The sequence below is a fragment of the Eretmochelys imbricata genome, chromosome 16 (assembly GCF_965152235.1).
Source record: "Eretmochelys imbricata isolate rEreImb1 chromosome 16, rEreImb1.hap1, whole genome shotgun sequence".
Lineage (NCBI taxonomy): Eukaryota > Metazoa > Chordata > Testudines > Cheloniidae > Eretmochelys > Eretmochelys imbricata.
The window spans coordinates 7761053-7775780 of NC_135587.1; the positions used below are offsets into that span (position 1 = coordinate 7761053).

At 47.1% G+C, this 14728-nt stretch overlaps 1 protein-coding gene across 1 annotated transcript in view; it reads left to right on the top strand.

Annotated features, from left to right (window-relative positions):
- LOC144276163 (dual specificity testis-specific protein kinase 1-like) overlaps positions 1 to 14728 on the top strand; it is a 60212-nt gene that overhangs the window by 28210 nt on the left and 17274 nt on the right. Inside the window, exon 2 of the mRNA XM_077836073.1 lies at positions 9768 to 9964. Coding sequence (XP_077692199.1) covers positions 9776 to 9964 — 189 coding nt within the window. The 5' untranslated portion in view covers positions 9768 to 9775. The remainder of the gene's footprint in view (positions 1 to 9767; positions 9965 to 14728) is intronic.

A 14728-nucleotide genomic window follows, 5' to 3' on the forward strand; every position in this document is an offset into this window, starting at 1 on the left:
GTTTGTGTGTGCCTCCTCCGAGAAGTCTCTATGATAGTGGATTGTGAGTTGATGAATGTTGATGGGTCATTAACGCTGTCTTGCTATTGATGGATGCTCCTTTGTTGTAACTGGAAAGGCTAGTTGTGGGTGTTCCCAACCTCACAACGTATTTCAGTAACAAATATAGTAATGCTCCATAACTTCATATACAGCACATGATACTAACATTCAACAGATCAAGACTTTTAAAATGATATCTCACGAAGTATACTTTGTACAAAACATATAATCATATCACCATGGTGAATATGGGGGTTCCAGGGTGCTACTGTGAGGTGCAGAGAGCCACACCCTCCCAGCAAGCATTCACATGTCTGTTTTTTCCCCCCCAAAATACTCTTACTATATTTCCTCAAAATACAGTTGCCACTCATGACTCACAAATTGTAGCAACATGCAGCCACACAGTCCAAAACTTCTTTTGTCTTAAGTGGGGGTTTGTGATTAACTTATCCTTAGTTATGTTAACTGAAGGGTGAGTTCACACCCATCAATCTTAGTGGGGCCTGTGATTCATCCAGTCACGAGCACCTCTCAGCATAAAAGTAAAAAAGCAACAGAAGGAAACTGGGCGGGGGGCAGAAGCTGTAATTTGGGAACCCCTTGATCAAATTACCCCAAATTTGGACACCTACCTTTCTCCTGTGCCCTCATGAGTCTAACTTTAAAGCATGTACAATGGCAGGAATGGAAACTTTCCAGCTGGTTTACTGGGTTGGTGTGTGCACACTAAAAAATATACGTGCTATGTACTACCTTGGGTAAAACTTGACAGATTGAGTCTATTTTGAGCTAAAAGAACAGGAGGACTTGTGGCACCTTAAAGACTAAGAAATTTTATTTGAGCATAAGCTTTCGTGGACTACAGCTCACTTCATCGGATTTTGAGCTGTATCACATCAATAGTTTGATCTCTAGCTCTGTGCACACACGCGTGTGCACACACACAAAACCCCACTAGAAACTATTTTTGCAGGGTGGTGTATCTCTCCAGAACCCCTAGCAGAAATGGCCCCAAATGTATGTCACCAACCCTATCCTGCACCCTCCCGAGGCACACCAACTGTCAGAGGAATCTGACTGAGCATGTTGATTTTAGAGGGCTTAGAAAGGTTGACCTTTAAACGGAAGTCATGATGCAACCATCACTGAAGTGGTACTGCCGCACTGCTATAATGTGGCCCTAAGCCTCTTACTCACTTTTGAAAATGGAACTTACAATGCCAAGTCATTGAGACCCTTTGTGAAATTTTACCCTTTAACACCAGACGGGACCATTATTTAGGTTCTTGTCTGAATTTCTGCTGAACACAGGCCATGGAATTTCACCCAGTGATTGCTGTATCAAGCCTATAACTTCTGGTTATAGCATCTTTCTCAGAAAGGCATCTAATCTTGACTTCAAATGATGGAGAATCCACCATATTCCCTGGTAAATTGATCTTGTGGTTAATTACCCTGATTTTAAAAATTACCCTCATTAAATTAGTTAATTACCTTGACTGTTAAATGTTCAGCTTATTTTATTTAAATTTATCTAGTTTCAATTTCCAGCCTTTGGAACTTTATTATAATTTATCTGATAGATTGAAGGACCTGTAGTGTAAGAAATGTTCTCCCTGTGTAGGTACTCTCTGTGAGCAGATTATCGCATAACCTTCCATCGATAAGGTAAATAAATTGAGCATTTTAAGTTTCTTGTTGTAAGGCAAATTTTCCAGACCTCAAATCATTCTTAGGGCTCTTTTCTGATTGTGACTAAAGATGGGCCTAAATCAGAACCCTTAGATCTTAATTTCCACATACATGGGAAGAATTTGGTTTTGTATCTGGGTCACAATCCAAGGTGAAATCCTGGCTCCACTGAAGTCAGCAGTTTTGCAGTTGACTTCATTGGAGCCAGGGTTTCACCCCAGGCTCTATGGCTCAGAGTTATGTCTGTTTAGGACATTGTGGTAAACACATGATCAGAGTGGGTGTATCATGTCAATATATAACTTGGAGGTGTTTCAGCCATATTTACCATTTTTCCTGTTTGTGTTTTATATGTTTGAAGGCTATTTGCTTCACTTTAACAATGAAAAATATATTTGTATTAAAATCAGATGCAAAATAGCTCTCTGTGCTATAGCATAACTTGCTTTTAATTTATCTTTCTGTGTGCATAAGGCTGATGTTGGTTGTTAGAGGTGGAAACTTTTTTTTTTTTACGTGACTGAAGAAATCGATCCTGCATAACAGAGTTAGCTTGGAAAAAATACAAGCTTAGAATAAAAATTTTACTGTGATTTCAAGACATTTAAGAGAAGCGAATTGTCCACGGGAGTAATTGCAAGATCTGTGGAAACTCAGCCAATCATCATGCATATATTTGTATACTGTAATCCTATTGGTTCAAATGCTGTAGGGATTGTCTTGGGATTTCCTCGCACTTGGTAAAAAGCCTGGTTTCATGAAGTATAACTTTATCCAAGGGAGAGTGTTCTTTTCACTGCACAGTACATGGAGTTCTGTTATACGTGTACCCTTTTTTACAGCATTTTGCTTACCTGTTTGGAGCAGATTTTTTTTTTTTTTTGACAGGAGAACGAAATAAGATATGTATTTTTAATAGTCAGCAATATAGTATGGGTGGGCAAGTACAGTTTGTGCCTAGTCTGGTAAATTTCTATTCTGATTTTACAAGGCTTACTGGCATCTTTGTATCAAAAAGCCAACATGGGCCAAAAGCTGCTCCCATTTACAAATTGAGTGTAAATCAAGAGTAACTACTGAAGCCTCTGTATCCATCCATCCCACACTCATCACCATGGTATCTGAGCATCCTCTGCATTTACACTGGTGGAACTGAGCAACACCTTTGTCCCAACATCTGTCAGTCTCTTTCTGTCCTTCCCCACAACTGACTGCAATCTTATTGGTTAAAATGATTAGTATGCAAATTAACTATTGATGATCTCAAGGGAGGAAGTGGAGGAGTAGAAAAGTGGTGGAGGGTTGGATTGATTTACCCCTCATGTCACAATTAGCCACTCAAGAATATATTGTTCATAAGGTAGCAGCAGAGTGAGACAAGGGGAGAGGAGAGGCATAGGATTTCAGGGGCTTGGAGACAGGCAGTTTGGCTAGCGATTAGAGCATGGAACTGGGATTTAGGAATCCAGGGTTCTGCTTCTAATCCCAACTCTGCAACTGGCCTCTGGGTGAGATCTGTAGCCTGTATTATGCAGGAGTCAGACTAGATCAGTGGCTCTCAACCAGGGGTCCGAGGCCTCCTGGGGGGCCATGAGCAGGCTGCAGGGGGGCCGCCAAACAGGGCTAGCATTTGGCTGGGGCCCAGGGCAGAAAGCTGAAGCCCTGCTGCATGAAGTTGAAGCCCAGGCCCAGAGCCCTGCCACCCGGGACTGAAGCCAAAGTGTGAGCAATGTAGCTTCGTGGGGACCCTGTGGCATGAGGCCCCAGGCAGTTGCCCTGCTGGCTACCCCCTAACTCCAGCTCTGGCTTTTATATGCAGAAAACCAGTTATTGTAGCACAGGGGGGCTGTGGAGTTTTTATAGCATGTTCGGGGGGTCTGAGATAGAAGAAGGTTGAGAACCTCTGGACTAAGATGATCATAGTGGTCTCTTCCTGCTTTACAATCTGTGACTCTACGAAAGGAGGAAAAAGAAGAAGCAGGAGAGATGGGGAAGGGAGATCAGATGAATATCAGAGCGAATCCATCGATCAAACCCTGCTCATACATGAATATTCCTTTGTTTTCTTTGCTGCAGCGTACTGCTTTACCTTGGCACTGTTGCAAATGCAAAATGCCTAGAAACACACAAGTGGTTTCCAAAGGCTAATGGGTCTGTGGCTTCTGGCCTCGCCCCGGATTTCTGCTTACATTGCCAGAGTTGGACGGCTGATTATAGGTTACGAAAACAACCACACATGCTAAGAGCTGTGGCCACGCAGCTGGGCTGGGTTCAATTAAATAGGGCTAGGGCTGATGGAATCATGGAAGCGGCTTCTGTTCTGTGTAGATGGGGCAGTGTGTGAAACGCGGAATCCCGCTCCATCCATCTAGGAAGGTGGCTAGGTGAGGAGAAGGAAGTGTTTATACCCTGCGGCTGGCACGTGCAATTAAAACCTTCCTCTCCTGGGGCTCCTTCGGAGAGACCTGGAGGGGATGCAGAGTGAGCCGGAGATGCAGATGGTGACTGGGTTAGGCTGAGGCATGAACTGCTGGAGTCTCTCCCGCTGGGAGGCTGTGTGGAACAGTGAGGAGGAGCGTTTGCTGGGGGAGAACAGGCAGCTGCCCTTGGCTGCGCTGACTGTACTTGCCTCCTCTTTGTCAGAGAGAGGAGAATCCTGTCTGAAATGATAGGGATGGGGCAGAACTAAATCAAAGTAGTAAGAGATGGGGAAGACCATGTGGTCCATCTCCCAAGAGGGAGGTGTAAGGACAATGGACCTTGCTCCCCTCTAGAAAGTGTCCTGGTTACAAACGTGGCTTTTAGCCCCCAGAAGTAGTGATGGAAGAACTCTCTGTCTGGCAGGAAAGGTGCCACCCTGAAGTCCTCTCTTTATCTGCAGAACCGGCACATGCTGCCCTGCCACTGTCCCTCTCTGCTGGGTGTGTCAGCTAGTACTAATCACATTGGTGGATTTTGCCGAGGGGACGGGGGGGGACAGACACACATGATCACTAGGAAATGCACTGGCACCAACAGCTCCTGTCTGTAAATAGGCTTCAGATGGTGATGATTTTTACTCACTGCTGACCTGAGCTAGGCTTGAACCATCAACTGGAGGCTTTATAGCCCCTGAGCCGTCCACCCACCCATGACCTCTTTTTCATAACTTCTCAAATATCATATTAATCCACCTCCCCGTGAGTGGCAAAAGAGTCTTGGCTGTGAAGAAGCTCACAACTAGTTAAGTCCTGTCCTAATGCAGTGAAAATACTGATAGCAGTGATATGGGGTGGGGTGGGTGGCAGTTTTTCCCATTCCTACTCGCTGCTAGCAGGATTCTCGGCACAGAATGGGGCAGGAGCCCTGAGTTTGGCAGGAAGGGAGCTCAGGGCTGAGGCAGCTTTGAGTTTTTAATATGCGAAGGATATTTGCTTCTAGTGTCAGAAAAGGAGGGCCACAGATCAGTGGTGCCTGATTCTCCCTTGAGGCCAAGCGCATATGCACTGTGAAGAGCAGGATGAATCAGTGGAGAGGAGAGGGAGGGATGCAGGTGAGGGATGATTGCTCTGGAGCTGTGAAAACCTGGTTACTACGTTTAGGGAATAAACCACAGCTGGTGCCTGTCGGGAAACGGAAGTAATTGAATAAGTGGCAATAACAGAGAGAGCAAAAGGCGGGCAGCAAGATTCAGCTTGTCGTATCCATCTAGTTTTTTTATCACTCAAAGGTCTTGTCAGGCCTGGTTTTGATTCCCAGAGCTGACGAGTGTCTTTGGAGTGTGGCTGTTTCAGGGGCTGGGTGGGTGATGGCTGCACGGGTAAGTGTTACACAAAGGGGCTTCCCAAGCACCTCCGCTCTCACTCCAGAGCTGAGCTCCCTGTTCCTGTCGTCTCTCTCTTTTGACTAGGAAACTGCCTCCGCAACTCTTCTCTCGGCCTTCTGTGAGAGCTTTAGCTATGTGGAAAGGCATTTGGAGTCTCTCTCCCTTGACATCAGTGCTGGGGTGATCTTTCCCCTCTGGTTTACTACCCTACTTCCCTTTCTGCACTGACGCCTTTGGTGGTAAGATTTCCTGTCAGACTCTGTCATGTTTGTTAGCAGTTCTTTCTTTCACAAGACTGTGTGGGAGCTGCTGGCCAGGCCTGGCTCTTGGCTGGGCTGTCACAGAGCTTGTACTTCCTCAGGAAAGCTCCCCATAGTGGGAGCTATTAGAAACTCCAGAGTTGTAGGGCTTGTCTACATGGGGATGTAGCCGGGAATCGCTATCTCGATTGCTACCTTCCTGTGGGAAGTAGGTTAAGCGAAACCACCCAAAGGCACTCTCTAGTGCAGAATAAGAGTGTCCACATGGGGAATTAGTGTGGAATAGTTATTGCGCTTTAAATTCACACCCTCGCCTGTTTTGCAATAGCCTCCCCATGTAGACAAGCCCACAGAGAGTGAACACAAAACTGGAACCATTTGGAAATAGGAGGGAGGGGTATGAATGTTGCATTCTAGGATATGTCTGGGGGAAGAGAGGGTAGTGCTTGGCTGTGAGGTGGGATGCTGAGAAATGTAGAGGGGGAACATATTTTAACATGCTGTAATAAATACAAAATATCCAGCTTTGCAGACAAGGCTGCTGTTCTGTCTGGGTGACTGTGGCAAGAAGGGTTCTGCCAACGTGGGTCTCATTTTAAGTCAAGTCACTCACAATGCTTGACAAGATAATTGCTGTGGATTATTGTGCCATATGCATTTGGGTGCGAGAGGAATATATGTGACCCCTGTTTGGGTAGCAAGAGGTTTTCTGTGGAAAGTTTGAGTGCCTGACAGGCCTGGGAACTTCCTGAGAAGACATTTGTGGTGATCTCTGAGCATCTCAGACATTTACATATTACATGAATTGCTGCTTTAAAACAGAAGTTGAATGTTCAGAGCAAAGGGTATTGTTCATCTGAGCCACACCCCAGGAGCAGATGCAGTGCCAGGCCCCTGTTTCAGAAGCTGGCCCATTACATGAAAAGCCTTTCAGTCAAGTGTCTTGGATTAGGAACATTCTGCTTATTATGGTTGAGAATGCATCATGATGTCAGAGAGGGCTAACCGTGTCATGGGGATGTTCAGGAAGAATATGGGGAAGAAGGAGACTGAATACCAGTTGCTGGTCTAACGTATGGTTGTTTGTGTTGGGTAGTGCCTACATGATGGTAGACCCATGATAAAGAACCCATTGTGCTGCATGATGCACCGACATATAATGAGAGATGAAGTGTTTACAATCTCAGTAGACAGGTCATGGAAAGGGGAGGGAATAGGGTTAGAACAGACAAGCAGAGTGAGGGTCAGCAAATGGCGAGGTAGGTCCACCGTTTTAAAAAATTCTTTGCATGGTCCTGGATGAGAAGGGTTCGTGTGGTGAACAAATGTGGAATTTCCCTGGGGAAGTTGCTTCCTAACCTCTATCACTTAGCGGCTGCTTTATGCCCTGAAGCATGAGTGTTTATGTAGCCCTTCTTTAAAAAAAACAACGATGTGACCCAACTAATGTAACTCTGGATGTCCCTGTTATCTGTATACATTTCTTATCCATTTTGTAATCCTGCTAAGGTCTTGGCTCCAGTGGTAAATTAATTCCATGTGTGAATAATGCATTGTGTTAAAAACAGAATTTCCTTCTATCAGCTTTAAATGCTCTGCCTTTCTGTTTCCCTGAATGTCACCTTGTTCTTGTAGTATGAGAGAGTAAAGAGGAGTGGCCATCTACTGTGTCTGTCCCGTTCATTTTTTTCTCATGCCTCTGTTATGCTCAGCTGAGCTCCAATTGCCAGTGATGATGCCAAGGTCAGAAGGGACTGAACTGGTGGAACAAGTGTGACACAATGCTGATGTCTTCTAATTAATTATTTTAAGTTCCTAAAGGGGGCGAGATCTGCAGCTGGTGTAAATCGGCATGGCTCCCTGGAGGTTGATGGCGTGGTGGTGAATTATGCCCACTGAGAATCTGGCCCCAAATCAACTTGTTTTCCTGATGATGTGTCTGGCCCTGTTGCTCCTGGTACAGAAATGAATTCCAGATGGAATGAATTGTATGTTCTGGGAGCATCAAGGGTACAGGGGAAGGTGCAGAGCCCTTTAATCTGCTCACACAACAGCACAACTGTGTATACTACAAACTTGCATTGGGATGCAATGATGTGTTCTCCTCCCCCCAACCCCCCAGCTGCGGGGGCTGCTCCATCGCCCAATCTTCCTACAGAAACTGCTCCAAGCACTCCCAGGTTCCTAGGAGGCCTTCAAATAAATCTTGACATTTTAAAAGGCCATTTCCCTCCACCCTACATGTCGGCAGTAATCCGAGGACAAACGGCCCCATTTATATAAAAAGGGAAAAAATCCACCCCAGTCTGCAGAATAATGCAGGGGGCCCTTTCCAGCCCCCTGAGGATGCTGCTGGAATCCTCCTGCATACAAAGAGGTGATTGATGAACTAAGTCAGCCCGGGAGGAGATGATACGTGGGAAAAAGCTGAGTGGAGAGGCTCTGAAAGGGAAGCCTTTCCCGTAAAAGAGCCACCTCCTGGGAGGTCAGTTGTCCCTTAAACTATTGTGCCTGGTGCACCCAAAGAACGGGACAAAGTCTGACTAGGCTGGGAGAGGAAAAGGGGAATCCTCTGCTGTGTTGCTTGCATAGCAACACATGACCCCAAAGGTCACAGTAATAGCACCAAGAAGGCATTAAAACCCCACTGGGTGCAAGGGTTTTTGTGTGGCCGGCTGGCTAGAGCAGCAGTTTGGGAGTCAGAACTCCTGGGTTACGTACCCAGCTCACCCAGAATCACACAGTAAGTCAGTGGTAAAGTCAGTTCATTGCTTTGGGGCTGTTTCCCCATGTGCATAATAGAGGTAATGAGGCTGACGTGCTTTGCACAGAGCTGGACAGTCCTGTAGAGTGTGGTTCATGCAGGGCAGGACACATGAGCCTGATCCACTGGCAGTTAGTCCACTGGGCTTACCCATCCTGCATCGCCTGGAGGTTTTGGTTGTACAGACCCTTCTGTCCAGGGCACTCCCCCGCTCCCAGGCACTAGTCCCCTTTTGGAAAGTGCTTGGAGATTCCCAGTTCGAAGGTGCTACAGTAGAGCAGATGACAGGTTTCAGAGTAGCAGCTGTGTTAGTCTGTATTTGCAAAAAGAACAGGAGTACTTGTGGCACCTTAGAGACTAACCAATTTATTTGAGCATAAGCTTTTGTGAGCTGTAGATAAATTGTTTAGTCTCTAAGGTGCCACAAGTACTCCTTTCCTTTTTTAGTAGAGCAGATGGTTACTATTCCATCAGGCAGGCTGTGTCCCTTCCCCCTCACCTGAGCCAGCTCTGTGCCTGCCTGCTGTTTGGATCTGTATATTGCAGGAGAAGGAAGAGCCTTGTAATTTCCCTGGCTGGGTGGGGAGTGGAGTCCCAGTGTGGGGAGACTTCAGGCTTTGCACTTTGTGTGTTGGCATGATGCCTACTTGCTCAGCTCTCTCCAGGCTGCTCCCAGCGGCAATCTTCCTGCAACCTGCCGTCCAAGTGCTGGGCCGGAGCAATTAGTTTTCCTCCAGGAAAAGCCAGAGCCAGGAACTGATGAGGCTTTAATAACAACAACAGGAAGTCTCCTCCCCACACTCCCACCTCAAGTGCAAAGACTTCGGAGGAGAAAAGCCATTTCAGGAGAAAGCCTAAAAGGATGTGATGCTTGAACCCACTGCAGCTTCTTGTTTTGCCTGTACTAGCCACAGCTGTTGTCTCCCTAGCTCAAGGCCAGAAGGGACCATTGTGATCATCTTAACCTGGTCACCTGCATAACACAGGCCACAGAACATCCCTAAAATCATGCCAAGGGCAGATCTTTTAGAAAACCATCCAATCTTGATTTAAAAATTGTCAGTGATTAAAGAATCCACCAGGCCCCTTGGTAAATTGTTCCGGTGGTTCATTACTCTCACTGTTAGAAAATTACGCTTTGTTTGCCGTCTGAATTTGTCTCGCTTCAACTTCCATAGTGCAATGTGATTTGTTTCAGCAGCCGTCCCCATGATGTGTGAGACGGGACTGATCTCCCCGGAGCCCTCCAGCCCGATGCAGTACTACGGAGAGTCCTCCGACACCTACTACCATGTTGACCGCTGGCAGAAACTCCGGACGGCCGTCAGGAAGCTGGAGTTCTGGGAAAACTTCAATGCTGAGCTGATAGGCAGCGGCTTCTTCTCCAAGGTTTACAAGGTAAAGCAACGGGTGGCTTGACATAACATGAGAGGAGCTGCCCTGGGACGTGGAGCAGCTGTCAGCATGCAGGTGTGCGATAAATGTATCCATGCGGAGAACTCCTCCTCCTAACGTCTTTCTTGGCAGGACTCTGCTCTGCTGTCTTACTTGCCAGACTTTCTCCCTCTGACCTCCCCCTGCGAGACTGCTTGAAGTTGGGGAGGAGAGGAACCTCCCCCCACATTGACCCTATTTTCCCCCTTCACAGAAGCTCTGAGGGGTCGCTGTGGTTTATGGTGAGGGGGAAGACGGTCTTGTGTCTGACGCATGGAACTGGAAGCCAGGAGTTCTGTCCCTGACTGTGCCACAGACTCACTGGGCATAGGCCCTGAGTTTTCTTTTTCCCCAGGAGTGCTCCACCCCCTCCCTTGCCCTGCCCCCCCGTTGCCCCTCCTTGAGGCCTTGCCCCGCCTCTTCCCAGCCTGCTTGAGGCCTCGCCCGCTGCTCTCCACCCTCCCCCGAACAGCTGACCAGCAGCGGCTGCTGCCTGAACAGCTGGGCTGGTGGGTGCTGAGCACCCACTTGTTTTTCCCCATGGGTGTTTCAGCCCCAGAGCACCCACGGAGTCACGCCACTGAGTGACCCTGGGCGAGTCGCTGCCTCTCTTTCTCAGATTCCCCCTGGAGGAGCCTAGTTTGTCAGTTGTTGCCACGTGCTCTGAGATCCTCAGATAAAAGGGGAGCCGTAGAGGAGATAAGGGTTGTGACTGTGTGCTGGCCTGTGCAAGTCTGGAAGATATTTACGCTGTGTGCAGATTTGCTGTTGAAAACAAAACCAAAGTGCACAGTGAAAAAGAATCTAAAATTAAATCCCACACACTTCCCAAAGTAGCAGCCTCCCACTCCCTTTGGAAGCTCCAGCCCATGCGCTTGTCTCTTGATGCATTGTCACAGTGCGTTAGACTAGCTGTCGTGGTGTTATGGGCCGGTGGGTCATACAGAGCAGTCAGATTGGGATGGGTTATTTCCCTCTCCCAGCCTCAGGGCAGGAATCCCATAGATCACCACAGGCTGGTCTTTGATGCCTCGTGAGGTACAAGCGGGTGACACCGAGTGACGTACCAGCGGGTTACTGCTGTGTTCTGAACGTAGGAGCTTCTAATTCACTTCCTGCATCAGGCACAGCTGAAGTGGGAGGCTGTTGAAACCCCTCTCTGTGCAAATTCCTGGGTGCTGCGTTCCGTATATCACCTGTCCACCTTCTCCCATGACAAAGTGCTTGGAGCGTCTCGTGCAGGGGGTGTGGCATGCACATGACAGTGGATCATGTGTAAAATAATGCTTAGTTTGGGGGTGGATGATCCCCCCCCCCCTTTGCCTAGTTAGCCTCCATATCCATTGCCTTGTGGCACCCGTGCGAACAGCCCCGGGGGAGGGCAGGGGTGTAGTTTCTTTAAGGGAATGGGGCTCAGACCTTCAACTCCAGGAGAGGCTGCCGTTTCCTTTCCTCTGCTTCTTTCGGAGTGCCATCTTCCAGCCAAATTTGCTTCTCTACCACTTTATTTTACAGTAGCCTTCCAGCATGCTGCAGCTCCTAGTAGTCCTGTGAATGGGGACGTGACACCTACATTGGATGGAAACAAATCGCCAATGGGTTCAACAGTTTGTTCAGAGTCATTCTGGTGTGACTCTTTTCCTTGGGAGTCTATAGAATGGCTAGTCCTGGGAACAAGACAGCAGCCTCTGATCTTCTCCATGCAAGTGCAAGATGCTACCACCAGATCAATGGGTTGACCTATATAGACACTTTGGGCCAGATCCACAGCTGGTGTACGTCAACGTTGCTCCGTTGAAGATAACGGTGGCATGCTGGTCTACACCAGCGGGGGATCTGTCCCTCAAAGTGTGGAAAATGTAGCAGTTAATTGGAAGTATAACTGCGTGTTGACTTTTCAAGGTGCTAACTTATCTTACATCCATCACTGTGGTATCTGGGCACAGTGTCTGTATAAAGTTTTGGTGGATTTCTGGTTGAAAGAGAGAGGGAGGGAGGACAGATTGAGACTTGTTTTAAAGGGTATCTCCAGCCCAAATGGTACAGTAGCTCTTTTCAAGCCTATGCAATGCCCCTCCCCACTTCCCACAAGAGCCTTGGTTGAGTAATCACTCATCCCCACTTCCACTGAGTGCCTACTGCCTCTTCTCTCTCTCTCCTGCCTTTCTTTAGCAAATTGCCGTAGTAACAGTTGCTGTTTCTATTGTGCGTGACATTTCCAGTCTGTCCTGCTGCTGAATGGGATTCCAGCAGTAGGCAGGTTGGAGACACACAGCTTGAATGAAGATAAAACAACTTTTGTTAAGCAAAAATATCAAAAAATAAAGGTTGAATGAGATGTTTGGCTCAGAGACTGGGAATGCAGAGAAGGACGGGCTCGGCTATTGTCCTACAGAGGGACTTGACATTTGATTGGAGACTCGAGTTGTTACGGTTACTAAGCATGTGGATTATTTGCATTCCCAATTCCCTGTCTTCCTTGTAGGTCTAGTAGTCTCCTCTGGACCCTGTGTCCTGTAACTGTGGCATGTTTGTTGCTCCTGGTTTTAAGTACCCTTGAAGATGACACTTTGAAGTTCTTTACTGGTGGTCGCTCTCCTCCAAAGAGCTTTACGCACATGAATGCAACCTCACAACATAAAAAACCCCACATTTCTGATGTGGGCACTGAATCATAGAATCATAGAATATCAGGGTTGGAAGGGACCTCAGGAGGTCATCTAGTCCAACCCCCTGCTCAAAGCAGGACCAATCCCCAATTTTTGCCCCAATCCCTAAATGGCCCCCTCAAGGATTGAACTCACAACCCTGGGTTTAGCAGGCCAATGCTCAAACCACTGAGCTATCCCTCCCCCCTGAAATGTTGCCTGTAGCATCTGTACTGCTGTCATTTATCTCTCACCTGTGCGCACAAGCAGGTAACTGTGTAAGCAAGGTGGCTAGAGAGAAAGGCTCGACTTGGATTTCATCACGAGACAGACTTGAGAGATCTGGGTTCAGTGCCCAGCTCTGACCTTGACTCGCTTTGTGACCTTGGAACAGGTTCCTTTCCCGCTGAGTGCCTCAGTTTCATCATTTGTGACATGTGGTATTCAGGCTCAGGGTGAATTGATTCATGAATAGTTATCGAGTACTTTAAAATTCCATGATGATGACACTAGTTAAAGGCAAAACCATGGATGGATTTTTGCTGGTCCGGTGTTTAGATACAATTGAAGATAAGACTTTGAACTTCTACAGCTCCTTTTGTCGATGGACCTTAAATTAAGTAAGCCTCACAACTCCCTCCTCTTTTTTGATGAGCAGAGTTTAAACTTAATCTCTCTGTCCTCTGACTTAGGCCCAGCACAAGCCCCTTTATCACTTTTCAGCTTGTGTTCAGTGGCGGGAAAGCCCTGGAAATACCTTTCCGTCCCTCTGATCCTCAGGCTGACCCAGGGCAGAACTGGACCCAGCATAAATTAGCAGCCAAAGGGCTGCTGTAAGATATGGTGGGTAGGGACTGCTCTGCTGGCAGGGGATTGGGGAGCACTGTGTGCTCCAGCCACGCCCTCAATCCACCTAGGAATGTCCCCTCTGTCAGGTGGTGGAGAGCAGTTGGCACAGATCTGCCTATGCTGACTGTATACCACCTGGGGATTCCCCTTATGTCAGGGGAATCCCTGAAAGCTGGTTAAGGCAACTCCCCATGTGCTTTGGGATCAGGCCCATAGAAAGGCAAAGGATTATTGATGTCCCAGTCTTCTGAGTCTCGGGGACCTGGGTTCTGATTCAGGGCTAGGTCTACATCTAAAGCAGGTCTGGTGGTCTCATGCTAGTCATTGTCTCCTGCATTTCCACCTCAATAGCTCCTACGCTTCAGCATAAACTAATACTGTGTGTAACAGGAGAAGCAGACAGAAGGAAAGGGGAAGAGGAGTCATGTTATTGAGCAGTAAAGCAGCTGGGAAAGAGCCAGGTGTGACCGAAGTGAGGTGGGCTGTGCCAAGCTCTCCTTTACCTTCCTTATGGTGCCAGCACTGACTCAGCTTTGGAGAAGGAGAGATGGGGAGGAGCAAAGGAATTAAAAATGAATGACAGTGGAAATGGTACCAGCTTATTAAGCACTACGTTGCAGTCCTAACAGCAAAATTTGTGTAATAAAGGATGTTACCAAGTGTCAAGGTTCCTTCCCCACTTTGAACTCTAGGGTACAGATGTGGGGACCTGCATGAAAACCCCCTCAGCTTATTTTTACCAGCTTAAGTTAAAACTTCTCCAAGGTACAAACTATTTTACCTTTTGCCCTTGGACTTTATTGCTGCCACCACCAAGCATCTAACAAATATATAACAGGGAAAGAGCCCTCTTGGAAAAGTCTTTCCCCCCAAAATCCTCCCAAACCCTACACCCCCTTTCCTGGGGAAGGCTTGATAAAAATCCTCCCCAATTTGCACAGGTGAACACAGACCCAAACCCTTGGATCTTAAAAACAATGAAAAAACAATTAGGTTCTTAAAAGAAGAATTTTAATTGAAGTAAAAGAATCACCTCTGTAAAATCAGGATGGTAAATACCTCACAGGGTAATAAGATTCAAAACATAGAGAATCCCTCTAGGCAAAACCTTAAGTTACAAAAAGACACAGAAACAGGAATCTACATTCCATTCAGCACAGCTTATTTTATCAGCCATTTAAACAAAACAGAATCTAAGGCATATCTAGCTAGATTACTTACTAAGTTCTAA